Source organism: Poecilia formosa, unplaced genomic scaffold (genome assembly GCF_000485575.1).
Source record: "Poecilia formosa unplaced genomic scaffold, Poecilia_formosa-5.1.2 Scaffold77, whole genome shotgun sequence".
Taxonomy (NCBI): domain Eukaryota; kingdom Metazoa; phylum Chordata; class Actinopteri; order Cyprinodontiformes; family Poeciliidae; genus Poecilia; species Poecilia formosa.
Genome location: NW_006800016.1, coordinates 1,187,120 through 1,213,193, shown reverse-complemented (window position 1 = coordinate 1,213,193; position 26,074 = coordinate 1,187,120). Strand labels below are relative to the sequence as shown.

Sequence of the window (26,074 nt, the reverse complement as noted above, 5' to 3'; positions counted from 1 at the left end):
CCCTTACTCTGCCACTGTGATGTCATTTTGAATGTCTCCATCAAGTAAAGCACTTTGAATTTTTGTTGCTGGAATACAAATACAAACTCAACGAATCTTCCCTGGCCTAGCAGTGTGTTTGGCACAAAAGCAACACCTCATCACCAAAAACATATAAAAAGAAAACCTTCATATTTCCCCGACGGTGAAACATGAAGGTGGTAGCGGTCTTCAAAGGGAACTGGGCTGGAGCCAAGATGGATGAAGTTATAAATACTTGCAAATGTTGACCCCAAACCTTCGGGTGTCAGATAGAAAGTCCAGAGCATAGTGAGCCATTATCATGTCAAGCTGTGGTATGCGGAGGGAAGATTGACTTCTGCAACTGAGCAAACAGCTTGAATGGTGCAAACCTGTGCAGTGAAGTGATTACACCTTTTTAAACATTATGTTTTTTCTTTACTGATAGATTTGTTTTTCATTTGAATTGTACACGATGTGAGGAAAAAGTTATGTTTCCCCCGAGGAGCTCACATTTCTGAAAAAGAGACAGTAAATCTAAACGTCAGGGAAGATAAAGAACACAAAGGACCTGCAGACTTTGAGCAGGTCCGTGTTCTCAGAGCTGTTTATTATTTTGTACCCACCGAGCACATAAAAGGATTTCAACACTTCTGTAAAGATTTGGGACTCCCCAACTCAACACTGAGCCAAACGTTTGATCCTGATGTCTGGATGATGTTGTGGGAAGGGCAGAGAGGAAAACAGGAACCTCCTCCCAGTTTGACATCTGGCCATCAGAAAGCAAAGTGTGAGGCATTTGCTAAACAACTGCTGACATCTGAAAAGGGGAGTTTTCCTTTGGTTTGACTTGTGTTTTGTGGAGGTCGCAATAACCTTGGTGTCAAACTCAGGGCGTTAGCAAGGAAGGGAAGCAAATGAATAGAAGAAAAATCCATGAAGCCACCAATGCCTGTAGAGTTGTAGAGCTTTTTAATAGCTGAAAAATAAACATGGCATGATGATTTTCACATTACTGCCTTCAAATAGCTCATCATGTAGGGGGTCTGTGTATAAAAACACTGATATCTGGATGGATTAATTAATTAATCACTGACAAATCTGTTAAACAGAAACAGAATCTGAACAGAAACGGGACATTTTTTTCCCCATACTACAACATCAATCAAAAAGGCTTTAATGGCAACTGATTTATTATCTGTTTGGCGTTATAGTATTGATTATCACCTAATATCCAAATTTCCTGTAATTGTCTAGATATAAAGATAAATGATAATGACTAATCAGGGAATTGGGTAAACCGAAGAAAGGTAAGGATGAACGCAGGATATAACGGATCTACTAAGAGAAAAAATGACCATAAGTGTCTAAACCAAAAACTACGGAGCCCTCTAGGGGACATGCGGAAATTGTTTTCTTTTGCATTAACTTGCAAACCTATTGCATTACATTATTGCGTTCTCTTGCAATAATGTTCTGATCAGTTCATGCGGCATAACTGAATACTGTCAGCCTTTCTTAAGGTGGCCATGGTATTTTCATATATCTCAATATCTCGTTGTGAAATATCTGAAGTTTTATATCCTTTTCTTTAGGATAGAAATGCACCACAAACTCATGATATAAACAGAGACTTTCCATAAGCAGGAAAGAAAGAAAAAAATGCATCCAAACTATTTGGACTATTTCTGAGTTATTATCATGGGGTAAAGAGTCATCTGACAGTTTTTGATTGTGTCTTTTTTGTGCTGGTAGTCTGAATGGTTTAAAGGGCCGTTTCCATCTCAACCTTGCACAAACAGGCATAAACATGCAGTGAATAAACCGATTTTCAATCTATTTTCTGCACCAAAGAGTTAAGAGTAAACATGTTTTCACTGAGGCTCTTCATATGTGTATATATTTGAAATTTTAAATTGACATTTGTGACTATACAAAATAGGCCAGCGTGTGAGAAAACACAAAAGTATTGCGAGTTAGCGCAGAAGAAAAATTTGTCCCTAGAGGGCTCGTTGCACAAAACACAACGAGGAGTAAACAAGAAAGAACTAAGAAATTATCAATATAAACACGAGGATCTTTTCATGGTGGCTTATGGCTTCTTCCTCTCTGTGCGATTTTTCAGCACATGTTGATGTGGTCTAGATAATGACTCTGTCTTAATGGAGACTTACACGCACGTTTCACATTAAACTACTTTAATCTCTTGGACAGAACTCATCTGCTTCCTGAGCGATTGCCAGACATTCCCATGCAATTGTTTGAACAGATGAAGGTATCTGGAAATTGTATCCTGGGTCAGACCAGATCGGCAGAGAGCCACAATTCTTAAAGCTTGGCTGATTTCTTTCATGATGCCACAAAAGGAAGACTGTGTGTTTGATCCATCCGTGCATGCCTCCGTTTAACTCAAGTGTTGTGCATGAACCCACAGAGCCATGACACCCTCATGATCTAGACTAGGGTTTGGGATGAAGTACCAAAAGTAGAACAAGAGACAGGTTCAGACATGCTGCCTTTTAACACAGTGGGTTCTCCGTTTTTAATCCAACCAAATCCTGTATCTAAAAACATTTCTTATGAGTCATGTTGTAAAACTTCCCTCCCAGCCCCCATGTTTTCCTCACTCCGCCTCTGCTGCTCCAGCTGCTACTGTGGAGACGTGTGTCCGGTTGCAGAAGGGTTGAGCTCTCAGACGGACGGACAGACAGCGCGGCAGCTTCTGTCGGACCAATTAACGGACCGGGCTGTTTTCTGGGCGGCCTCTGACCTGCCATAATAACTGGGTCAGCATAGTCCGCTCCGTATAGCAGGAGACTCGCAGCGGGACGGACACGATCATGGGCTCCTCCTGGGCATTAGTTTGCGCCGCCGCGTCGCTCTTGGTGTTCCTGAGCTCAGCCTGCAAAGGTTGGTCCGGATGTTTCCCCCCCCCTTTTCTTAGAGTTGTTGTGTTTCCTGGCAGAACTCCATATTTGTTCGTCACAACGACAGAGAGAGAAAGTCTTTATGTTGGCTATACTTATAAAGTACTTATGTTTAGATTTTATCTTTCCTCCAAGCTTTTATATATTTTTCGTCTTCTGAAACATATATAGCCGGATATACTTTTTGCGAATAAATTCTTGTATTTCAGGGTTGTTTTTTTTTGTTAGAATAATGATTTTATAAAGGCCTAAATGTTCTTTAAAAAAAAAAAAAAAAAAGTAGACTTCTTGTGTTGACTCTGCATTTTCTCAGTGGATAATTACAAGCAGTTTGTTATGCAGGAACTGGCATCAAAACAGCTCATGTTACATAACTTTTTTCATTCCTTCTGTTTACCATTTTCCAGATGCTGAAACTTGTCTTCAGCGTGAGGTCACAATATCCCCTGACTTCCCCGGTCAAGGTGTGTTTCCTTTCATTACACATGGAGTGACACTGATTATTCATATCTCTTAATTTTGTTGATGAAAACCTTACAGTCCAGATTGCCAGAAAATATCACACTGAGCCAATAACATGAGCATGTGCTGTAGAGAATACCCGCTGAATACTTGGTTGGGGCTCTTTTTGGTTGGAGTCCGACATGAAGCTGATCAGCCTGAGATTTTTAGGGAGTGGAGGTTGCTTTAATAGCAAACTTCAACTCCTCTGCATTGCTGGGTTTGGTGTTTTACCTTTTCTTTTTGACAATGTGAATCTCCTCAGTGGTTCAGCTATCATGTTGCTGGTGCACCTTTTCCTACCACCTGTTTTCCTTCCACTCAACTTTCAACTAATGCATGTTGAAGCGACCCTGTCTGAACAGCAGCCTGTCGGATGGACAAGTCCTCATGATTTTGTCACCCACAATGTTTAATTTCAGTGTTTAAATTTTCGCTTTTTATCTTTTGTAATCATGTTTATTCTCTGAGAAACCAAATTTCAGGTTTTCATTTGCATTTTCCTGAACTTGAACTGGACAGAAACAAACAAATGAAGTATATTAGTATGGTGTATGGGTTTATATAATCTATGAGTTTAACTTTTTGAATTGAAAAACTATTTGTACACTCTGCTCATCCGGCAAGATTAAAAATAATTCCCTAAACTGACTGACAATCCTGTCAGTGGATTTGTTTATCTGTTAGAAAAATAACTATTTGGGTAAAGCTTTAGAAGGGGGGAATCTGAAAATAGGTTTGGACTGTTTCTCTGACTTACTCTTGCACTCATGTCTTAAACACAAAAAGAGCCAAGTTTGATTGACTGCAGCAATTGCAATGGGGATTAAATATGACACAAGCCAAAAAAAAAAAAAAGAGAGAATACACTTTTGTATTTACAAGGTATTAGTCGACTAACTTAACCATCAATCTTCTGGAATTTCAGTTTGAATGTTTACAATTGTCAAATTTCTATTTTAAATTAATTTAAGAACCAGTTCATGTAAATTTAATTCAAAATGCATATTACACCTGCAATAAAAACAATAAAATATATTAAAAGTTCAATCATTCTTGATAAAGATGCTATAAATAACAAGAAAACAAGTTCTGTGGGCTCCCCCTGCTGGCCTGGAGATCCTAAGCAGAGACTCTTTGACTTACACTTCAGGCCAGGCCAGCTATGATGACAAGAATCATTTAATGGCCTAAAGAATAATTTCATCATTATTTCTATCATCGTTTCAAGAAGCTATAAATTACCAGATTACCTATAAATTTCTGCGGTGCTGTTTTGTGTGATCTACCTTATTTACTTATACATTTATTTTGCCATCTGTTGTACATTTGATCTGTGGAATTTAGTTGCTCTTTGGGACTGTGTTTTGTGTCTTTCAGATTATGTTGTCTCGGATATTTTTTTTAACCAGTTAAAATGCATTGGTATATTAAAAAGTCTCTTTGAAATCAAATGTGTTTTTCAGTTCTGGAGGAACCAGATTTTATGATGCAGAGAGAAGTGGATTTGTCAGAGTTTCTAAATTTTGACGGTACAGTTTATCTTCTTACATTCTTTAAAAATCATATGTTTTCCCGGATAACAAAATAAATACTACACTTTTCTGCATCACAGATCTACTCACAGAGCAGAGAAAAGGTAAATAACCTTTAATGTCTTAATCACATACATTCATCCATCCTAATCATCCAGCATAACAGTGTTTGCTTTGTTTTTTCTTGTGATCAAAACCTTCTGCATCAGAAGATAAACCAGGACCAGGAAGAGGTATGCATTTTCTGCTTTGTCTTTTGTTTAACTCACTCAGCGTGCAACACCTCCAACAACAAAACTGTGAACTGCTCGCCGTTTGTCTTTTCCTCAAAGGTCGACCTAGTTTTCGGCCCCGCGCTTTCCCTCCTCCGCAAAGTTATCCTGTCCAGTTTCCCCTCGGCCGACCGACGCCTGACAACATCCAGGCCATCTGTGTTTACGCCGACCATCGACCTCGCTACCCAGACTCTTACTTTCCTCGTTCTGGTTTTAGCAAACAAAGGCGCATGGCCACAGCTGTCAATAATGCAGAGTCGTGGTTCAGCGCATGCTGCAAAGGGAACCAGACGTGGGGGACTGAAGGGACGCTGTGTTGTGCAACACAAGCGGTAAGTTTTTCGTAACGGCAGACTCAGCAAGTTTTTCAATCAAATGACGTGAATTGTCTGTTGTTTTGCAATCAGTGCATCTTGATGCAATTTAAAATGACAGACATGAGATGATGTTTGCTTTTACTCCTTGAATAGATTTCTTTACTTTTTTGAACTTGAATTAATGTGAATATGAAAAAGAGCATAAAACTTCCCTGACATTGAGCATTTTCTTTCTGCTAAAAAAATGTGGGTAAAAGGTGCCTTTTATCTTCAAAAATGTTCCTGGGATGCTGTGCAACAAAATGTCTCCGTGCTGCGGATTTTCCGTTAGCATTTGCTTCTTACAGCATGTCGGCATTCAGTATTTTGTCTGTGCTTTCTCCAGTGGGAGCAATCAGTTCAGCTGTTCTGTGAGGAGGATTCGTCTGTGAAAGATCGGCTCTATGAATGCTGCAGGCGGAGAGGAATGAGCAGACTGAGCTGTTTCAATGATGACGCTCAAAATCCCAACTATAATCCATCACAGGAGTTACCTGTGGAGGAGATTGGCTCTTCAGAAAACTTCCACTTCAACCTAAACAACTGCCCAAGGTCGGTCAACAGGAATGCCACCTACTGTACATTTTTCACATTTTATCACCTTATAACCACAAACTTCAGTTTGATTTTTAGTAAAAGTAGGAAATGGATTTATTGGTTGATTTTTTTTTTTTAGAAATGAACATCCAAATGTGGTATGCATTTGTATTCATATCCCCTGAGTCAATCCCCTGTAGAACCACATTTTGCTGCAACACTTAAACTCAACACATTTGTCTAGAGAACTAGATTCAAAATGCAGAGAGGCATGGGTTTTGTGCTGAAACAAAAACATAACCTTTTGCATTCATGCTAAGCAGTTCAAATTTGCTCTCATCTGACCAGATCACCTTGTTCCACATGCCCTTATGGCTTTCTTTCAACAATGGCCTTTTCTTTTAAAAATAAATAAGTGAAGGTAAACTAATGATTCTCCTGCTGACAGTGCCCTGTAAGTCTTTGCAGCTTCTCCAGAGTTACCATGATCCTTTTGACTGCTGTATGGAGATTTTCTGCTGCTGATTTCTTTGCCTGGTATCGTTTTTCTTCTGCTTCACAAATATGTACTACGCTGTGTTGGCCTATAAAGCATATTAATGTTTGTGGTTGTAATCTGACAAAATGTTTATTTAGGCCGTTAGATCTAGAAAACCTCATTTTGGTGTGATTGCAGCCTGTAGAAGTAATGCAACTAAGTGTCTAAGAAAAAAACATTCTGAAAGTTGTGCCAAATGATAAGTTATCCACTAAAGCTCACACCATAACATCTGCCTCATCAGGTAACTTAAACGAGAAGTCTCTAGGAATAATAAGTCATATGGCAGAAAGGGAAGTGAGACAAATTGCAAAACACAGTTCTCTGTTTTATGAACTTTATATAGCTTGAATGAAGAAATATTTGGATTTGTGCCACTTGCATTGCAGGATCCGGATGAGTCCATCTAGTATCAGAGCATTAGGTGGAGAAAAGCCAGAAATCAACGCACCTACTTCCCCAAAAATCGACATCAACTTTCCTCCTGGAAGGCCTACAGCAGACAACATTGAGTCACTGTGTGGCAACCGGAAACGCCGGCCTCTCTACACAACCAAGTGTCTGCCGCGCTCAGGCTACGAGCTGCTGGCCCGTCAGGTGAAGACCATCAACCGCCTGGAAAAGAGATTCAAGCAGTGCTGCAAAAAGAAGAAGGGAGCGCTCAACTGTGCTGAGCACAGGGTACAAGAAGAAGCTTTCAATGTACATAATATGTCTTATTCCATCTGAATGATTTTGATGGAAATTTCTGGTTTTGTTTCAGTGGCGCGAGGAGCTTAATAGGTACTGCTCGGTTAATGGTCGGCAGGAGTGTTGCCAGACAGATGATCACTACAGTTGTTTCCAGTCACTTTCTTCAGATCCACTTTATAACACGACGTCCGCTGCCGAGGAACCCACACTGAACAAGATGTGTGATACCCAGATTATCGACAACAGGTGAGACTGCAGTACATTCTGAGGGTTTTCTATGTTTTTTTCATGAACATATTTCTTCCACTATTGCAGAAAATCAATACTGACGAATCGTAAATATTTATCACAAAAAGTAAAATAATTTTAGTAATTTACTTTCTAAAACTGAAGGTCGTAGAGGTTTTATGCACAGATTAATCTATTCCAAGCGTAAATTTAAATTTTCAGACACATAGTTTAAAAATTCCAAATTGTGTTTCTCAAAAAATTTTATTTTTTGTTAAACTAATAAAGATATATGTAATAGGTACAGAAATGTTCTGCTATGGCCTCCACAGTCATGGTAAAGATCGCTAGTTTGCCAGTTGTCTACCAGAGAGTAATCTACTCCGTCCACAAGGACACAAGAAACACGAGGGCATTGGTAAAAAAGCTGGTTGTTCATAGAGTGCCGTATCTAAGTATATTAATAGAAAGTTGAGTGGAAGGAAACAGCGTGGTAGAAAAACATGCACCAGGAACAGGAGTTGCCAAGGTTTGAGAGGATTATAAAACAAAATTCATTAAAGAGTTTACGGAAAATTCACAACTAGAGTCAAGCCTTCGAGAGCAATCACAAATGATTACAAAAGATGGACTACAACCATTGGGTTCCTTGACTTTAAGCCACTTCTGGACCAGAGACAACATCAGTAGTGTCTAACCTGGTTCAAAGTCCTCTTTTCAAATAGAAGTACATTTTATTACCCGTTTCATTTAATTTGTAATTTAGAGTGAGTAAGTTTGAAAGAACGAAGGGAAACCACAAAATACAAGGTCAAGTGTGAAGGTTTCTCTGTCAGTGATGATTTTCAGAGTCTTGTCGTGTTCTGGTGTTAGTCCAGTTGGTTTTTATCAACCTCGTGGTCAGCACAGCTGCCTACAAGGAACTTGAAGAGATTTTCATGCTTCCCTCCTCTGACAAGCTTTATATAGATGCTGATTTTATTTTCCTTCAGGACTTGCCACCTGTCCACACTGCCAAAAGTACCAAAAGCTGCTTTCATGGCTGCGGTACCCCCTTGATTAGTCAGCAAACTGACCTGAGCTTAAAATCATAGTGAATGTATATAGTATGATCTGAATGCAGAAGTTTAATACTTGCCTTAATGAAAAAAAAGGAAATAAATATGAGTGTTTTGAATGAAAAACAAATTAATTAATTTGCTTATATAAATAAACTTCTCAATTATATATATTTTTAGCTGTAGAATTTGGTCGTACCAATAACAACGTGACCTGTGTGCAGATTGCCTGTCGGTTTTCAACTGAAGACCCAATGCTGCCCTCTGCCGGAGCAAGACAGAAACAGTTGTTTTGAGCTAAATGTAAGTTTGAAGGATCTAATCTAAAGGAATTAGTTCAAAACAACTCAAGCTAAAACGTTTTTATGTGTTAATTAAAAATCTAAACCTGAATTTCTTATGCTTTCCATGTGGACTTTTTCTCTTGATCAAATCAGCTTGTAGAAATGTCCCAGATTCTGTGTTCATCAAACAAGTCTCACTCGCCTGTTGTTCGCCGCTGCTGCAAGATGACTTTGCATGAAGAGATTCAACAGTGTCTCAGCAAAAATGTCATGAAAGCCATCACCAAAGCGACTAAGAAGGGCCAGAAGAAGAAGAAAATATGCCCCATCCCTTAAGTGCATATATAACACTGGCAGGAAAGTATCCATTTCTGGAAATTGTAAGCTTGCTCCAGAGGTGGTTTACAGTCACTGAGCACAAACAAATAGTGAAGGGATATTAAAAACGTAGACCACTTTGTAGCTTCATCTATTGCTGGTGTAAAATTATCATCACATGAAAAGCATTGCTACAAGAACAAATGAAACTGAATGATTTTTTAATGCATAGTTTCTAATCAGACTCTCGTCTCTGTTGCTGTACCACTGATTACTTTTTGTTGCTGCTCTGTGCATATTTGAATTTATTCAACTTGGATGAAGGCAGTTTTGGTGAAACCTTAAAACGATGTTGCAAACTGAATTTTATATGAATTTTTATCTGACAGTTTAATAAAAACACATTTGAATCTGACTTGGGTTTGTTGTGAGTGACTTGACATTTTAAATCCTGGATTGTATGAGTAGCATAAAGTGCTGATGAGAAGTTTGCATACATTTCTCATTGGGGTAAGTAGTGGGCATTATTCACGTTTTGAAAAAAAACTGGAAAAAAAAAATGGGTGCACACAGTTTAAATTTATTTTGGATTTTCTCTAATCCACACAAGGTCCAAATTATACATGAAGACTTAAATATGTGTATAGCTTAAATACGTGGTCTACGCATAATTGTTTTTGCATATCTGACCACTGGTCAGAAGCTGATTCATTTTGATGCTGCCACCACATCACAGTTGATGCAGTGTTCTTGAAAGTTTAACCAGAAGGGATTGACCTATTTGCAGTCCTAAATGCAGTTCATCCTAAAGATTCTACTTTAGGAAGAACTTTTTCTTAAAGTGAGAACTGTAGAAACATTTCCAAAACTTAATTGTCTCTTATCACTTTCATTCTATATAATACCACAGTGATAGTTACAGAGTATAACAACAGCTGGGAGGAAGAGCCTACTGACTCTCCTTTGTGCACAAAGCAGTCTATCACTGAAGTAGCTCTACATCTTCTTGCACAGGGTACCAAAACAGGATCACATTAAACTTCTGGAGTCATTAATATTATTTGTTGTGTTATCATCCCACCTTGAAAGGAGAACATTTTAATAAAAACGTGACACTGACTTGCATTGATTGTGTTCAAATTTATTATCTGCACTGTAGAAAGTTGGCAAGACTGAATTAGAAACTAAAGTACTGCACATATTATTAAGGATTGAACACTGTGGTCATACACAATATTATTATCAATAATAATAATTTATCTTTTATTTTATATTATATTTTGTAGATGAGTATTTTTTATATATTTATTTATATAATATGTTCTGATCTAGTAATTATACATTTCTAGTATAGTAATACATTATTGTTATTAGTATTAGCATTAATAAAACTAACTTTATCAAAGCTGTGGAGGTTACTACAATTGAACTAAATATTTCTTTAATAAAGGTTTTTTATTTTTCATGGGTTTAACGCAGCAAAATAAAACATATATTTCACGTCTGTCCGCTGGGGGCGCCGGTGTGCAGGGATCAGAATTCACCCGTAGCTGCAGTTTGTGATGGTCCAGGCGTAATGGCGACTGCTGAAACAGCAGACTCGGGATCAACAGTCCCGACAGGTAGCGTGTCAATTTATCTTCCTCCTTTGTTTTCTGAAAACTGAGATGTAAACAGAAAGAGGGAGCGTTATGCGATTATGAAAATGATTCCACAAGGTAGTTATGGCCTTTTGAGTTAGCATATAGCCAGTTAGCATGGGAGATTTCATCAGAACAAATGAACGGAGTGATAGCTAGCTTAGTTAGCTGCGTAGGTAATTAACATGAGCGAAGCGTGTTTATTGTATTCGGTATATCCCTCCATTGTTTCAAACCCGTTTTTTCTGCATACAGAGACGCAGTATTGTTTTTGATAATAAAAAAATAATAAATATCTAGGACCATTTTTACTAAGCCGGTGGTGACGTTAACCTTATAACGGTAATGAAGCATCCTCGGCAAAAGGATAAACTCAATAATAAATCTACTTATAAAGCACCAATAAAGAATAGTTTTTTCGTAATTTAAACATTCACATTCAAACCTCATGTTCCTCATTAGTTTTCGGTCTGTGGTAAAGGAAAAATCCACTCTACATTTGTCACGTCCTGCCTCCGGGTCCGTTTTTTCCTCTTTGAGGTTTCATAGTTGACATAGTGTATCAGCTAATGGATGTCGATTATTATTGATTTTCTACAACCCTTTAACTAGCAACACATGCTTATCATACTTTCACCATTAGTGCATGTATTCACTCCCTTTTTTTTATTTGTTCATCTGTTTGAAGTTTAATCCTGGATCACTGATTTCAGCACAAGTAGCTTTGACAACACGGTTAAAATTAAATAAGTAAGGAATAAGTATTTAATATGTTTTCTCTAAGTTGTAACTAAAATGTTTTTAAACCATAGCTGGCATTAGATTATGATGGTTCATTCTCTCTGACATGAGAAGTTAGACTTTCTGAGTCCCAGTTAGTTATTTTCCCTGCGTGTTGTGGAGTTACTCTGAACTGGTATCCACCCAGTTTGAATCTGTGATTAAAAATAGTGTCTTAAAAACACTCCATGTGGCTCCTACATGGCTTAGTCCCAAACACTGTTCAAAAACAAGATGCAGCAAACTGTCAGGCACACAGTTTCATAACCTTGAGTGACAGTAACATAATGTAGTTTCTCTTCCAGTACTCACTGACCTTGTTTCCTATTTTCGGCCAAGAAACACTACATTAACAGGCTCCTCATTGGCTGGAAAGGACGTTAAAAGCATGTCCTATATTATTCTTTTGCTGCAGGGTCCTTGTGATCAATGCTGGCAGAGACTTTAGTAGATACAGAGGAACAGATGGTTTGTCTTTTGCCCTTAGGCTTGCCACTGATGAGCAGACTCCATTGTTAAGCAGTTGGGTTAGTTTAATTCCTTTCTCAAATCGGTTCCTCTTTGTGTATTATTAATAAATTTCACTTTGGCATTTGAGAAAAACAGTAAAACTAGCTATGTACACAGATTACCAAAAATATAGCAAGACCTCTTTGCAAATAAATGGTAAATGATTTGTACTTGTATAGCACTTTATCTTTCACACACACACACACACGGTAGCAAACTACTGCAATGTAGCCACAGGTGCCCAGCAGTCTGACTGCCATGCTGGTGGTGCCATCAGGCCCTCAGACCACCACCAGCAGGCAAGGCGGAGGAAGTGTCTTGCCCAAGAACACAACGACAAAGGCCGATGGAGAGGCAATCGAACCACCAACCCACTGATTGCGGGACAAACTCTAACCACCGTTACCACGTTCACCCCAGTGCTACAAGAAATCTAGTTGTTTTCAGCAGGCGCACATCATTTTGCCCCTTCATACTTATGCAGTTTTGGTCATTTGACTGGTTGGGTTGCTTGCTCCTATACCTTTCAAACCCAAAGTGTTTTATTTTTAAATATAATCAGCATTGCCTTCCTACTCGCAAGAACGAGCCAGTTGAGGCTGACTGTGTCCTGCTTCACAGATATAAGGACTCAGTTCTGGAGGAGAGCTCTGCAGCGAGGTACCGGCATGGGTGTGATTCAGTGATTCTCTGTGTGTTTGAGCAGAAGATGCATTGACGCTGGTGATGCAGTGTGTTTTACATAATGATGGGGAATGTGGGCAGACTGATGCTCATTGTTTCCCGCCGGATTGCAGTGTGTCCTTGATAACCGAGACAAGGTGCATGGTATTCTGTGATTTGGCTTGTTTTGCTGAAATATCTTCTTACAGTGCATCGGATAGAACACATTTTTGATAATTTTTTTCTAGCTTTGAATGTCTGATTTTCTCAGTCATCATCGTTTTTGTATACGTTTTGACCAGCGTTTGTGTAGCTTTCGAGTAGATGTTGCCATTGGTTACAGGGGATTGAACAGTGGGCGACGGAGTAAGTTTGCGAAACAAGTTTATGTAAGGACAAAGTTGTATGACCTCACAAACATTATGTGCTGGGATTTCACTTCTGATATCTAGTTAAAGTATATATGTCTACATACAGATCTTAGCTAGTTGTTGGGCATAACATACAGCTTGTTTATACTTATAACATACAGCTTTTACACTTCTTTTATTGACTAAGCGGCTTTATTTGGGGAATTTTTAAGAATTTGAAATATATTTGCCATTAGTTACTTTAAGCGATGAAAGCAAGTTTTGCAGGACTCTAAAGGTAGGCAGCAGTCATTTCTCTGAAGTCATAGTGATGTTGACACACATCCTCCGGGAGCAGATGAATGTGGAGCAGTCATCACAGGGGAGAAGTAGCTCCAATTCACATAGATCTGACGTATCAGATGGAGCAGTCAGTAACTGTGGCCGCATTTAGGTCTGGACTCGTCATTACCCAAATAGTCATCAGCCATCACTGGAAATAGCCCTCCTAATTAACCAGCAGAGGGTTTTATATTCGGCCGTTAATGGATTCTTTCATGACAAAAGCTTTTAAGCGGCTGAGTTTGTTTTTAGTCGTTCTAAAGATTGCATGTCATAAACAAACTTTTTTGTGTGTCTTTTAGGGGCCAGCAGCATTCGGAAAATGGCCCCTGCAGAGGTAAGGATGCCAGAAGTTGTTTAGTAGTCGTGAGAAATATACATTTTTAAAGTATCATTGCGATGGGAAGTGGGTTTTTTTGGGGGTTTTTTTTCAGAATTTCTTATTTTTCAGCGTTACCACATTATTTTCTACCAAAAATGCCTGCAATTACAAATATGTAGATGAGTTATATTGATTTGATGAGTTTAGCAAAAAGACAAATCATAAAACATGCAGCTTCTTCACAGAATATGTTTTAGTCTTTTGTACATAATGTGACTTTGTAAGAAAATGTATGCACTGCACAGGAGAGTAAACTAACAGTCCTGTCTATATCAGTTCCTGACATGAATTTAAAATTCAATCATTCCATGATATGGCTACCATCACTATACATCAGCCATTTCTATCCATGAAAATGCAGTATGCCAATGTTTTTTAAAGGTGCAATTTTAATGTATGAAAATGGTTCATTAGTGTAGCAGCAAAAGCATTTTTTTTCCTTTTTAAAAACAAAATAAAATCAGTTGCATTACGTTATGCATGTTTTTAGGATTTTTTTTTTTGCATAAATTTCTAAAAATTTGTAGTGAAACTCAAAATGCGAGACTCTGATAGCAGCAAGTACCTGGTCTCTACATTACTATTGTGATATGGTCATACTGATTCTCGTACCACTGTGTTATACAAACACAGATTTAGTGAGAGTTAGACAACCTGGAGAAATATCTGATTGTTTTCACGTGAAGCTAAAACGTGTTTAATAAACTCCTGCATCATTCCTTCAGATAATTACCTGGTTTGTTAGACAATCTCGTCAAGACTCAAATGAAGCTCAAAGTAAAGTTAAAGAAAATAAAGCCTGCTTTTATGATGCAACAGAGACTGTAGACTTCTGACACCAAATGTTATTGGTGTTAAAATACAGACAACAAACATGTTGCGTAGCTGTAGTCTTTTATTAGAGCCACAGCATTACTTTTGTAAACCACATTTATGCTTAACGGCTCCAAAAGGTGGTATGACTGTTTTAATGGTGGCCTGTTATAACTATTAATAACACTATGTTAGACAAATAAGTCTTTATTTGGTTATTTAACTAATGGCTTTGCAGGTCTTTGTGAATTTGTGAATTATTGTTTAATAAGTCTGTCCTGAAGTTTACACCCCTTAACTCCTCTGTGTTTACACAGACATTTCACTGAGACAGATTTTTTTTTCTTTCTCTTGCTGCACAGTTGCCTGGTTCTTCAAGCACAACTCAAAGTATGAAGAAGACCATCGGGCACCGGGGTGTTGAAACCACCACCGGAGAGACCACGTACAAAAAGGTTAATGCGATTCTGTCTATTGCCTCCCACAGCACAGAGCAAGACTAGAAAAGAAAAACCCTTTGTGTAATTCCATAGATATATTAAATATTTATATTTGATGTTTCTGTGACTGGTAACTCGTACATAGCTGTTTAAAAATAAGACTTGAGAGGGGTGAAATATTGTTTGTTCCCTTGCTAACTCTGTTTTCCTTTCTGACCTCTTTAGACCACGTCATCTGCCCTAAAGGGAGCAATCCAATTGGGCATTGCTCACACAGTTGGCAGCCTAAGCCAAAAGGCAGAACGAGATGTTCTCATGCAGGACTTTGTGGTGGTTGAAAGCATCTTCTTTCCCAGGTTGGTGAAAAATGTTAAGCAAGATATCTATGAAAAAAAAAAAAATTCTTTTTTTTTTTTTTTTCCTTCTTATTTAAATTCTGTTAAGTTATTGGAGCTTGAATCTGACGCCATCTCTCCGTATCTCATTTGTTTTCCAGTGAAGGGAGTAACCTGACCCCTGCCCATCACTACAGCGACTTCCGCTTTAAGACCTACGCTCCTATTGCTTTCCGATACTTCAGAGAAATGTTTGGCATTCGGCCAGATGACTACCTGGTCAGTGCTGGAACAAAGCTCATCCTGCCATTTTTCACAGCTACAGCTTTTCTTAAGCCTTCAGCGATTCTTCAATAGTTGTTTAGCTTTTAGTTTGAAAGTACTTTTAGCTAAATCTGAATTATATGTTTAATATTTGAATTAATCATTTACATTTTTTTTTTTTTACTTTTTCCAAAATTGGCAGTATGAGAAAAAAACTCCCACATTTTGAAAACAGTTTTTGTCTCTGTTACAATTGTTTGGTATAGACTAAAAGTGTTTTTCAGATAATGACAGACATTTTCATCTCTGTTATAGTATTCCCTGTGCAATGAGCCTCTAATCGAGTTATCAAACCCAGGAGCCAGTGGATCCATCTTCTACGTTTCTAGTGACGATGAGTTTATCATCAAGACAGTTCAACACAAAGAGGCAGAATTTCTTCAGAAGCTCTTACCAGGTTATTTCATGGTGAGTCTTTACAGTGTTTACAGGACAGGGGATTATTATTATTATCGCATTAATTATTACTATCTCGAGGAATGCAGGTTGTCCAGTTGTTTTTAAATTTTGGATTCAGGTGCCTCTTCTGGTACTTGCTGACCCTGTGGCAGTCTGAACATTAGCTAAACATTAAAGACACTGGTCTTTTTAATGTGTGCATATATGAAGGGGAAAACATCTCATTTGGTATATCTGGGTTGTACATGGTGTAAAAAGATTAAAGGTATTTTTTTTTTTAAATCTTTTCCAGAATATAAACCAAAACAAGCGCACCCTGCTGCCTAAATTCTATGGACTGTACTGCGTTCAGGCCGGGGGAAAGAACATCCGCATTGTTGTGATGAATAACCTTCTTCCCCGGATCATTCCCATGCACCTAAAATACGACTTGAAGGGCTCCACCTACAAGAGACGAGCCTCTCCTAAGGAAAGAGAAAAGGCTGTTCCTACTTACAAAGACCTGGATTTTATCCAGGACATGCCTGACGGTTTGCTGCTGGAAGCTGACAACTACAATGCCCTATGCAAGACTATTCAGAGGGACTGCTTGGTGAGTCTCACAGAGACACTTGTTTTTGTTGACTGATTATTATTCAAGGATTGTGCACTGAAGAATACTGACCGAGCTCACATATTGACAGCAGAATACATTATTATTATACAGACAGAGACTACAGACAGCTCCATTGCCAACATAGTTATTTTATGCCTTGGTGAACTAAACATTTATGTTGGGCAATTATTGGGTTCATGTGCTGAATGAGTTTTTCCCAATAATTCACTTTGAATGCCAGTATGGAAAATAGTTGGTTTGTCAAAGCATGAATTACTGGAGTTGCTTGTTTTGTAGTGATTACATGTCCTATCAGATGGATCTTTTTCCACTGCTTTTCTTTTTTTCCTTAGTTTTGTTCTGTTTCTTGTTTATTTTTTATATATATATATATATATATATATATATATATATATATATATATATATATATATATATATATATATATATATATATATATAAATATAAAAACCCTGACTGCCCAGCAAGGCATATCCTGTTCCAATCTCAGCTAATTGGGGTATTTATTAACATTTTTGACTAATTTGAACAAGAGTCATTGTTTAAATGAAACTAAGATTCTCATTTTTCCAGGTATTCGTATTCAGTAATTTTGTTTCTAGCGTAGCATTTTTGCTGTTTACTTAAACTTTGTGCAGTGAACCTTTGTCTATTCTTTGTTCAGAATTTTCTGTGTAACGTGACTCCCACATTATTCATAAAAAAAATCCACCTATTCATGATTTCTTTTCTATAGTTTATATCTGATATATTCTGAAGAAAATACTGTTTGGGAAGCTGAAATAACAGCGTAGTGCTGCTTGATGTGCTATTGGTTGGCGTTTGTAAAGCAGCAAACAGCTGGGGGTCCACTGTATTCCTCGATACCTGTAACTGACCAATACCTGTTCCGTAGTAACTTGTAACTATCTTTTTGAATGGTTGGGATTTATTAAGACTTTTGACTTTCACACAGCTATTTAAATGCAGCTCGTTCAACCAGACATGATTTTTTTTTTGTCCTGGGGACCTTAAAAAAAGAACTTGAACACAAGTTTTATTTTCTCTGCTGTAGAGCAGCTACGATGTGAAACATATCCATTATAGTGACTTTAATTTAGCTTTTATAGAAGTAAGTGTTTTATTCATTTTACATGCTTCCAACAATGTCCTACTTTTCCTTTCTGCTACTAGGAAAGACAATGTCAAGTTATTTAATTTTATAACCAGACAGGGAAGTTTCTGCCCTGCATAGTTTGGCAAGTCGTATTACATCATATTTGAAGCTTGTTAGGAACAGATGAATTACCAGCCGTAGCTCATCAGCTCATCAATTTGCAACTGTTGTTTAACTGATTTTCTCCTCTCTTGGGGAATTTCCCTGACTGAGCACATAAGCAGCTAATTCATTCTGTTGGTTCATTTCCTGCAGCTTCTGCAGAGTTTCAAGATCATGGACTACAGTTTGTTGATGGGCATCCACAACATGGAACAAGCAAGTCGAGAGCGTGAGCGTAGCGGAGGTAATTCAGGGGACAGCGTGGCCCTGGAAGGTCCAGTGACTCCTGATCAGCGTCGACCACAAGCCCAGAAGAGTTTGTACTGTACCGCCATGGAGTCCATCCAGGGCGAAGCTCGAGGAAAAGGAGCTCTGGATTCAGAAGACCAGTAAGTGTAGCTACCAGCACATCTGAGCTTTTAGTCTTATGTGGTAAAATGTGGAGTTATGAAATGATGAAACGCATTGACCTGACCCCGACTTTACAGTGTGGGAGGAATTCCGGCTCGCAATGTGAAAGGAGAGAGGTTACTCATTTACATTGGCATTATTGACATTCTCCAGTCCTACAGGTGGGTGTCGAATTCTTTTTAAATGACTAAATGATTTGTTCTTAAGAACAAGACCTGCATTTAATATATTTAAAAAGCTCTCACCAGTTTTATTATGGTAATGTTATTCAGGTTTATTAAGAAGTTGGAACACTCCTGGAAAGCGCTGGTCCATGATGGGGTAAGAACCTCAATGTGATGTACTGCAATTAAACTATGTGCTAATGATAAAAGCTTCAGTATTTTAATGAATCACTTCAAGATGTGTTTACCAATGACCTAATTAAGTAAAAGAAACATAATGAAAAACTGACACCTTGCAGTCAGGAGCTTTAACACTAATTCTAGTCTACAACTCTTTGCTACAGATTAAAGGGGGAGCTTTATCTCTAGGGAATTAATTGTTGAAAATATTAATTTGTTTAAATCTAAGATTTATCAAAGGTTTATTGATTTCTCAGGAACCTAACACATAAGACTTTAACTGACCTGGTCGTAATACATAATGTTTGTCCGAGAGAGGAAAGCTGATGGAACAATTCAAAGTTTCTGAACCTCTTTTGACCGGTCAGCTTTCAACATCAAATGAGCTGCGATAGAAGAGGAAGACGGGGCTTTACTGTGATACAAAATCAGACCGCCCACTCGCAGAATCAACTGGATCACTATTGGTGTGCGGTTTCCCCAATCGCCTTATGGAAAAACCGTTGGTGCAAACAGCTGCTGTTTGACTGGAAGGCTGTTGGTTTTGGCACAGTTGGTCAGATGCTTTACTGGTTACTCACTTTGGAATTGTTCCCACGGTACCAACGACAAGAACCTTTCTTTAGGCAAGTCACTAAATGACAGGGACACATTCAAAGAGTGAACAATTGAGCAATATCTTACAGGAACATGACACAAAAATTTGATATATGTATCTTTATCACAACTGAATCTTGGTTGGGGATTGGGCCTGGCTGCAGTCTGGTTGAATTTGACTAGACCTAAAAATATCCTGCAAAATAATTTTGAAGAGCTTTGGAGAAAAACAGTTGTAGCAGAATGGTCAAATCTGATGTGTTTATTTGCATTATGGGTTATGTTTTTCTCGTTTCAGGACACCGTTTCAGTTCACAGACCTGGTTTCTATGCGGAACGTTTCCAGCAGTTTATGTGCAACACAGTTTTCAAGAAAATTCCACGTAAGCATCTCTGTTTGTGTTTTATTAAACCTAAGTTTAGTTGTTGCTTTGTTTATATTGACTCGTAATCTTGTGGCCAATCTCTCCTTCAGTTAAGCCGTCACCCTCTAAAAAGAGTCGCGGTGGAGGTCAGGGAGGGCTCAGACGAGCCCCCACTTTGGTGGGTCCCACTCCACTCTCCCACACAGCAGGACAGTCTGCTGGTGACTCCAGACTAGTCTATCACAGCCATTTTAAAAGCACAGAGTCAGAGGCTGAGACCGGTAAGACCTCAGTGTTGTTATCACAGTTGCTCTATTGTCTCTACTGAATTTACCCACTCATTCATTTATACCCGTTACACTGGTTTTGGAAGTTGGAGTGTTTGTTCTTTCTTTGGTTGTTAGGTGTTCAGTCAGACAAACCAGATCTGGTTCCTCGGACTCCTCCGCCAGCAGACAATCCGGCTGATGCTGAGGCCAATCTATCCACCTCGTCTCTAGGCAGCACAGGAGCAGGCTCTGCCTCTCCTCCGCTACGGTAGAACCTTTTCTCTGTCGTTGCTCTTTCACGCTCTTTCAGCTGCTCCTGGTCTGAGTGACATTTTCTCTGCAGGTCCGTTGGAGTAGAAGTACACAAATCGGCAAACACAGATCATGATCAAGGAACCTCCCACAGGTACACAGACGGCCACTTCAAAGATTTACTGGCGTGGTTTGTTTATTGCATGAAAGCAAACAGATTATCCAGCGAAGATTAGGGACAAAGTATGGCAAAGGTTGGAAGTGATTACATATATGTGATGTGAAACTTTTAAATCCATGTAAATACCTCGCCCTGTGTAAACATAGCAGGAAATCAAAGCCTCTTGGACTTTGATTTCAATTTAAAATGTAATTTTAAATTGAACCAAACCAAATAAACCTGTGACTCCGTTAAACTGAGTGCCATCACAGAATCCTAAAAAATTCCTCTTATGTCGTGTTAACATTGATTCTCCAGGGGGAAAAGGGATTACTGGTGAAAACTTCCTATAAATTCATCAATTTAAGAGTTTAGAAGAGCCAACACATTTATGCCACTGGAGATTTTAAGCAGCACATTTCTTAACATGGGATTTTTTTCCCCCCCTTATTGAATAAATGTTCAAATAAAGAAAATCTATATTTTAATGAGAGATATGCTCCTCCAATAATCATAATAATAGCTGGAGTGGCATTTTGTTTAATGTTGTTTGTTGTAGTTGCTGTAGTAATGATCCAGTAAAAGATTTTATGTCCATCCATCACAAGTGGTTTAGTTTTCCAGCTGCTAATAGCAGGTTGTGTACCCACCTCCATCGCATTTCTACATAGCCTGCAGAAAGGAAAGTTGAGCAGTTTGTGCCAGCAAACTGTCTCGTGGAGGGTTAATACGAAGTGCTTTGCCTTTCACTTGCCTGTGTGAGTCATTTCGCCTCATTAATTACATTCTCTTTGTTCCAGTTTGGGGGCGGAAGGGGCCGCTGATAATTCAACCAACCTGTCTGGAAATGAAGAGGTAGTTTCTCTCTCCGACATCATCCCAGAGACTAACATCTGTTTTGTAAGTTTAAACTAGTGTTTTTTCCACGTTTTTCTTAAAGCAGCGATAGCTTACGAAGAGGTTACTAACAGCACATTATATTTCACAGTGAAAAAGAACAAAAAAAAAAATCACCCAAACAAACCCGGCCACATCTATGAAGATGAGGCGCTTCTGGATGCGACGAGGTGGTTGGAAGTAAGATCAACATGAATGAAAGTCATCTGTCCAAGACACCCCTCCTTAGCATCTGTGTTATTTAGTCAACCTTCAATATGGACTCGAGCCGCTCCGTGGTCAACAAGGAGAGCTGTAATGAAAAGAAGTGGACGGCTTCAGTGCTTCACAGGCTGTGTGTTCACGTTTGAACACACAGCCTGGACAGCTGTTTGTCCACAGCTGTCCCAGAGAAAAGCTTCGGTCACTTGTGTATTGTAATGAAGCAAGCCCTCCTTTCTGTTGTAGACAAAAGAGATGTGATTGTGCAGATAATCCAGCAGAAGCACACTGAGCTCAGAGCACATGAAGGGCAAACCTCTGTGGAATGAGGGAGCAAATGGGCTCTTAATATGCGACATCACATCCTCTGTACCTCTGATCAGTAAAGACTCTCTGAACTGACAATGGAGTTAATAGAAACCATTCAATCAACACTTGCTGCTTGACTCCACAATCACATATGCATTTCTTCCCTATTGTTATCTGTGTACAGTATTTGTATGGAATCGGAGCAAGAGGCTGCAGCCGGTCAGGTCGAACCAAACCTGAGGACATAAGTTTAGTTTCATGTTTTAAATTATTCTTGTAGTTATTCAGTGGTACTATCAAGACATTTGCCACTGATGAATGTATTTTTACGTTCTTCTGAAGTAGAATCAGTCTTACCACATTTATAACAACCTGAAAATCCTCCCAGTTCTGATGTGGCCACTAGGGTCGCACCGATTGCTGGTCAACCGATCTTTAAAAAGTCTGATCTCCCTATTCAGAATACCGATTTTTTTATTATTATTATTATTTTTTTATTTTTTATTTTCTTAAACGTTCCTAAATATAGCAACAACGTTCTTAAGTTAGTAACAGTGGGTGGCTAATGGGCGGGTCTGACAGTCAGTCCTCTCACAGCAGAGCAAAATGGGAAAGTGGTTGATTTTCACACCTTTGTGGAGATCGATAAGATTGGTGGATAAGGTGGGTTTCTCATATAAACATTGGTAATAAAATTGAGGCTGATGTATTGTTGCGCCCCTAGTGGCCAGATATGCTGAAGTAGGAATGACTACAGAGCAAAGTGTTTGCATCCTGGCTGGATGGTAGATGCTGGTAAATTAATGTTTTTTATATATATATATAGAATTGTAGTCATTTTTAAGTTATTGTCTACCTGTCATGTCTGTGCCTTGTGCGTTTTTCTTTGACTTTTTTATGTATAGCTGATATTGTTGAAGGTTAGTGCTATAGTTGCACACAGAACCTGCCTTATCACTACTGCTGATGTTCATCAAACTGCCATTTGTATGTCCTAACTAACCAGTCAGTTGTGAGGGTTTACAAGAGTTTCAGATTTTAATGCAAACACTAACACCAGTTGCCAGTGCGGTTGATTTTTGTTTCTCCTGACTTCAAACAGGAGCCATTTCTGCTGGTTACAGAAATGACAGTGAGTCTTTGACCAATATTACTAACCGTGAGTTGATGGGGGATTTGTTTAAGACTTTTTGAAATGAGGGTCTGTTAAAAGGTTGCAAGCAGTAAATAACTTGCCTGCAGCAGATAACTGCCTTGGCATCTTTATTTAGTATAAATCCAGATTAGTTGGTCGGAGAGGTTGAAGCTAAGGGCTTGTCTGAGAGGATCCAAGAGCAAAGAGGATTTCTTAAAAGGTCTTAAAACAGCTACAATCTAAAAAATATTAAAGACTCGTCTAGACTTTATGAGAATTTGTTGGGTGTGAATTTGTAGAGGAAGTGTGCCTAAGCATTTTTAATTAGTTGTATGTTTTTCATGTCATATTATGTTAGCTCATCTACAGCTCATAATTTCTGATACAGTTTAGACTGTAATGAAGTTTTATTGACTCGATCACAGTTATTGTCAGCAGGGGATGATGAGGAAGTAAAATTAAAACATTAAAATCCCCTTAGCTGTATTGGAACTGAAACAAAAGGTTGGCATTTACAACAACAAAATGCCTCTGGAATTTTTTACAATTACTCCATTACGTTAACTTTTTAATGACTTTATATGCGATATAAAGTGTACTCACTTTATTGCTAAAAATCATGGTTTGTTTGTTTTTTGTTTTGTTTTGTTTTTGTGCGAGACGTTTTGTTCAGCTTCTGAACTAAACGTCTGTGAACAAAAGCTACACAACAAACAGCCAGGATAAAATAGAAAGTACCAGAAAATCTGAGGGAAAATATTCTGGGTTTCAATCAAAACATCTATGTGAACGCTACTTTAATAACATTCATTAATGATGCAAGAAATCAGACACTAAATTATCTGATATACGTCACGTTTACTGCTTGTAACCCTCAAAAGAACCTGATTCAAAAATCCTGAAGATTAATGCATTTTAAAAGCCTTAGTGTTTGTACACAACAAATTTGGTTTCCTTTATTGTTTGGAACAATGATGTTTATTCATGTTTAGAACATGAATGAAGCTACTGATGCAGTTAATGTTAGTTTTCAGAAGGGACTTCTGTTGCAGAAATTAGATTTACTACCTAGTGACTGTAGCAAAACTTGCCATCGTCTCATTTCCTGTTATTGTCTGAAGCATGTGCTCTATGCAGCCGTGAGGGAGCAGGAGAAACTAATCAAGAGAAGCAAAATGGTCATGTTCGTGCATGCACAGAGTTGAGGGTGGAGGTGTAAGTCTTTTGTATTCATGGCACCAAAGAGAGAAGCAGAGCGGACACATGAAGAGTGCGCCTGAGTTGAAGAATGTGTGATCCACTCCTACTTGGATTTATGTGTTTTTTACATGATAACACAGAGGTGACCTGTGTTTTAAGGGTTTATGATGAAACTGGATGTTTGTTTTCCTCCTGAACCATTTCATTTCTGAAATGCTGAATCTATTGTGAATCCAGTAGATTTTTTTAAACTGTTTTTCTTTATCATACAGTTGAATTTATAGTCTTGAGACATTTCATATGATAATTCCACATTCCTGTAAAACTTCTATATACTACAGCTGTGGTAGCGCTTTAGGACCTGCTATTTCCCACCATTGTGTTCCGTGGATGATGTGCTTCAAGTATTTATGCTGAAATGTTAAATATTAACCATTTGAAACACATCTGTTTAGTTGCATCGGCTGAGAGTCAGACAGCCACCAAAATAACACTCCAAATGTCTGATTCTGATTTAAGAAGTTCATATTGTGTTTTCCACAACTGTTTAATGTGTTTTTTTTTGTTGTTGTTTTGTTTATCTTTTTCTTTTTTTTTCTTTTTTTTTTTTTTTGCTGTTTCTTAAAATCTGTGGTTGTTAGGTTCGGGATGAAGAACAAATCTGAGATTTTCTACCACACTATGGCACAATAGAAACATCCTTTGGTGCTCTGAGGATGCAGGCAGGTGTAGACACTACAAAGCTGAAGTAATGCAATACGAACTGCAATCTGCCACCTCTCAGCCCTGTGGGGTTTATTTATTTACGCGTTCGATTGTTGTAGGCCGAGATGATGAAAGGTTATTTACTGTTGATGATTGTAAACTGACTGAAGGATGTCTGGAACTTTATAGCTTTTAATGCCTATAAAGGGAGACGATTTGACAATTTCACATTTTATATTTCTTGTTTAAATTGTGATACAATATTCTCTCCATGATGTTTCTGGCTCTTCCATTGTTTTTCTACATGAATGTTTCAAACGGCTTACGAGCCAGTGTTGCTGGCTGTCCTATATGCTTCAATTACTATATTTTTACGGTGTATAAATGTGCATATGTACATATAAGTCACGGAAATGCCTTCTCATACAACATGAACTGCCTGTTCTCCTGCCATCTTTCAGTTACAGTATGTGGTGGTGATGTTTTTATGTCTGATTTGAAGGATTAAACATATTTTCTAAATCTGTCGTTGGCTTAAATTGTGTTATTAATTTTAATAGGAAATCATTTTACAGCCCATCTTGTTTTAAGATTGCGATGGAATGTAGATGATCTTGTGTCTGACTTTGTTACATAACTTCAGCTTCCTCCTCCACAAAACTGTTCTCTGTGATAACAAACTCCAGGGCTCTCCAGCTGTCCATCTGCAATCTGGAAACTGCAAAGATGAGCAGAAAAAGAAGAAGAAAAACATTTTGCCCAAAGAACATTATTTAAGCAAATTTTCATGAGCAAACTTCCAGTTTGTCTTAAATGCAACTGACATTTAAAATTGAAATGCAAATGTTTTAAATTTATTATGTTAGCATAAACACTCGGGAAGTGGTTTTTGCTACAGAAAAGCTACATGCAATAAACAGAACGTGTAGTTTACTTTAGTAGAAATACTGTTCACATTCCAATATGTCCAGTAGTCAACTTGTTAGCCTCAATTTATTGATTCTGCAGTTCATCTGATCAATAAAATAAGCACAGCTTTTTTTTTCTTCTTTTTTTTTTGCATTTCCTGGAGCTATTTCCATTATATGATGTAAGTTCTAAATTAGCACCAAGGCAGCTGTCTGATT

The 26,074-nt window shown here is 38.2% G+C and overlaps 2 protein-coding genes across 5 annotated transcripts; both read left to right on the top strand.

Annotated features, from left to right (window-relative positions):
* Positions 1-2,643: 2,643 nt before the first annotated feature.
* Positions 2,644-9,665, top strand: LOC103140824 (extracellular matrix protein 1). Of its 2 annotated transcripts, none has more exons than XM_007556140.2 (11): positions 2,644-2,910; positions 3,335-3,391; positions 4,895-4,960; positions 5,044-5,067; positions 5,176-5,196; positions 5,296-5,570; positions 5,941-6,146; positions 7,059-7,350; positions 7,433-7,608; positions 8,873-8,951; positions 9,086-9,665. In XM_007556140.2, exons 1-11 carry the CDS (start codon positions 2,841-2,843, stop codon positions 9,266-9,268), a joined length of 1,449 nt encoding a protein of 482 aa, XP_007556202.1. In that variant the 5' UTR covers positions 2,644-2,840; the 3' UTR covers positions 9,269-9,665. The 2 variants fall into 2 exon arrangements, with proteins under 2 accessions (XP_007556202.1, XP_007556201.1); XM_007556139.2 differs by having other exon boundaries at positions 2,645-2,910; positions 5,173-5,196.
* Positions 9,666-10,775: 1,110 nt separating this feature from the next.
* Positions 10,776-25,474, top strand: LOC103140821 (phosphatidylinositol 4-phosphate 5-kinase type-1 alpha-like). Of its 3 annotated transcripts, XR_001662655.1 has the most exons (17): positions 10,776-10,872; positions 13,838-13,872; positions 15,093-15,185; positions 15,396-15,526; positions 15,667-15,784; positions 16,085-16,237; positions 16,521-16,820; positions 18,256-18,491; positions 18,591-18,674; positions 18,786-18,834; positions 19,753-19,837; positions 19,930-20,100; positions 20,224-20,356; positions 20,432-20,494; positions 21,301-21,400; positions 21,489-23,695; positions 23,745-25,474. XR_001662655.1 is itself a non-coding variant. In XM_007556134.2 (16 exons), exons 1-16 carry the CDS (start codon positions 10,827-10,829, stop codon positions 21,489-21,491), a joined length of 1,800 nt encoding a protein of 599 aa, XP_007556196.1. In that variant the 5' UTR covers positions 10,776-10,826; the 3' UTR covers positions 21,492-25,474. The 3 variants fall into 3 exon arrangements, 2 of the variants coding, with proteins under 2 accessions (XP_007556196.1, XP_016528959.1); XM_007556134.2 differs by having other exon boundaries at positions 21,489-25,474; XM_016673473.1 differs by lacking the exon at positions 10,776-10,872 and adding an exon at positions 10,890-12,840 and having other exon boundaries at positions 21,489-25,474.
* The last annotated feature ends 600 nt before the right edge of the window (positions 25,475-26,074 follow it).

Bases quoted from the DNA above. Each gene is read 5' to 3' on its own strand.
- LOC103140824 (XM_007556139.2), top strand. From the start codon at position 2,841: ATGGGCTCCTCCTGGGCATTAGTTTGCGCCGCCGCGTCGCTCTTGGTG. The intron at 5,571-5,940 runs GTAAGTTTTTCG...TGCTTTCTCCAG, and splicing joins TGTGTTGTGCAACACAAGCG to TGGGAGCAATCAGTTCAGCT. The intron at 8,952-9,085 runs GTAAGTTTGAAG...TGATCAAATCAG, and splicing joins ACAGTTGTTTTGAGCTAAAT to CTTGTAGAAATGTCCCAGAT.
- LOC103140821 (XM_007556134.2), top strand. From the start codon at position 10,827: ATGGCGACTGCTGAAACAGCAGACTCGGGATCAACAGTCCCGACAG. The intron at 15,186-15,395 runs GTTAATGCGATT...TGACCTCTTTAG, and splicing joins GAGAGACCACGTACAAAAAG to ACCACGTCATCTGCCCTAAA. The intron at 15,785-16,084 runs GTCAGTGCTGGA...TCTCTGTTATAG, and splicing joins TTCGGCCAGATGACTACCTG to TATTCCCTGTGCAATGAGCC.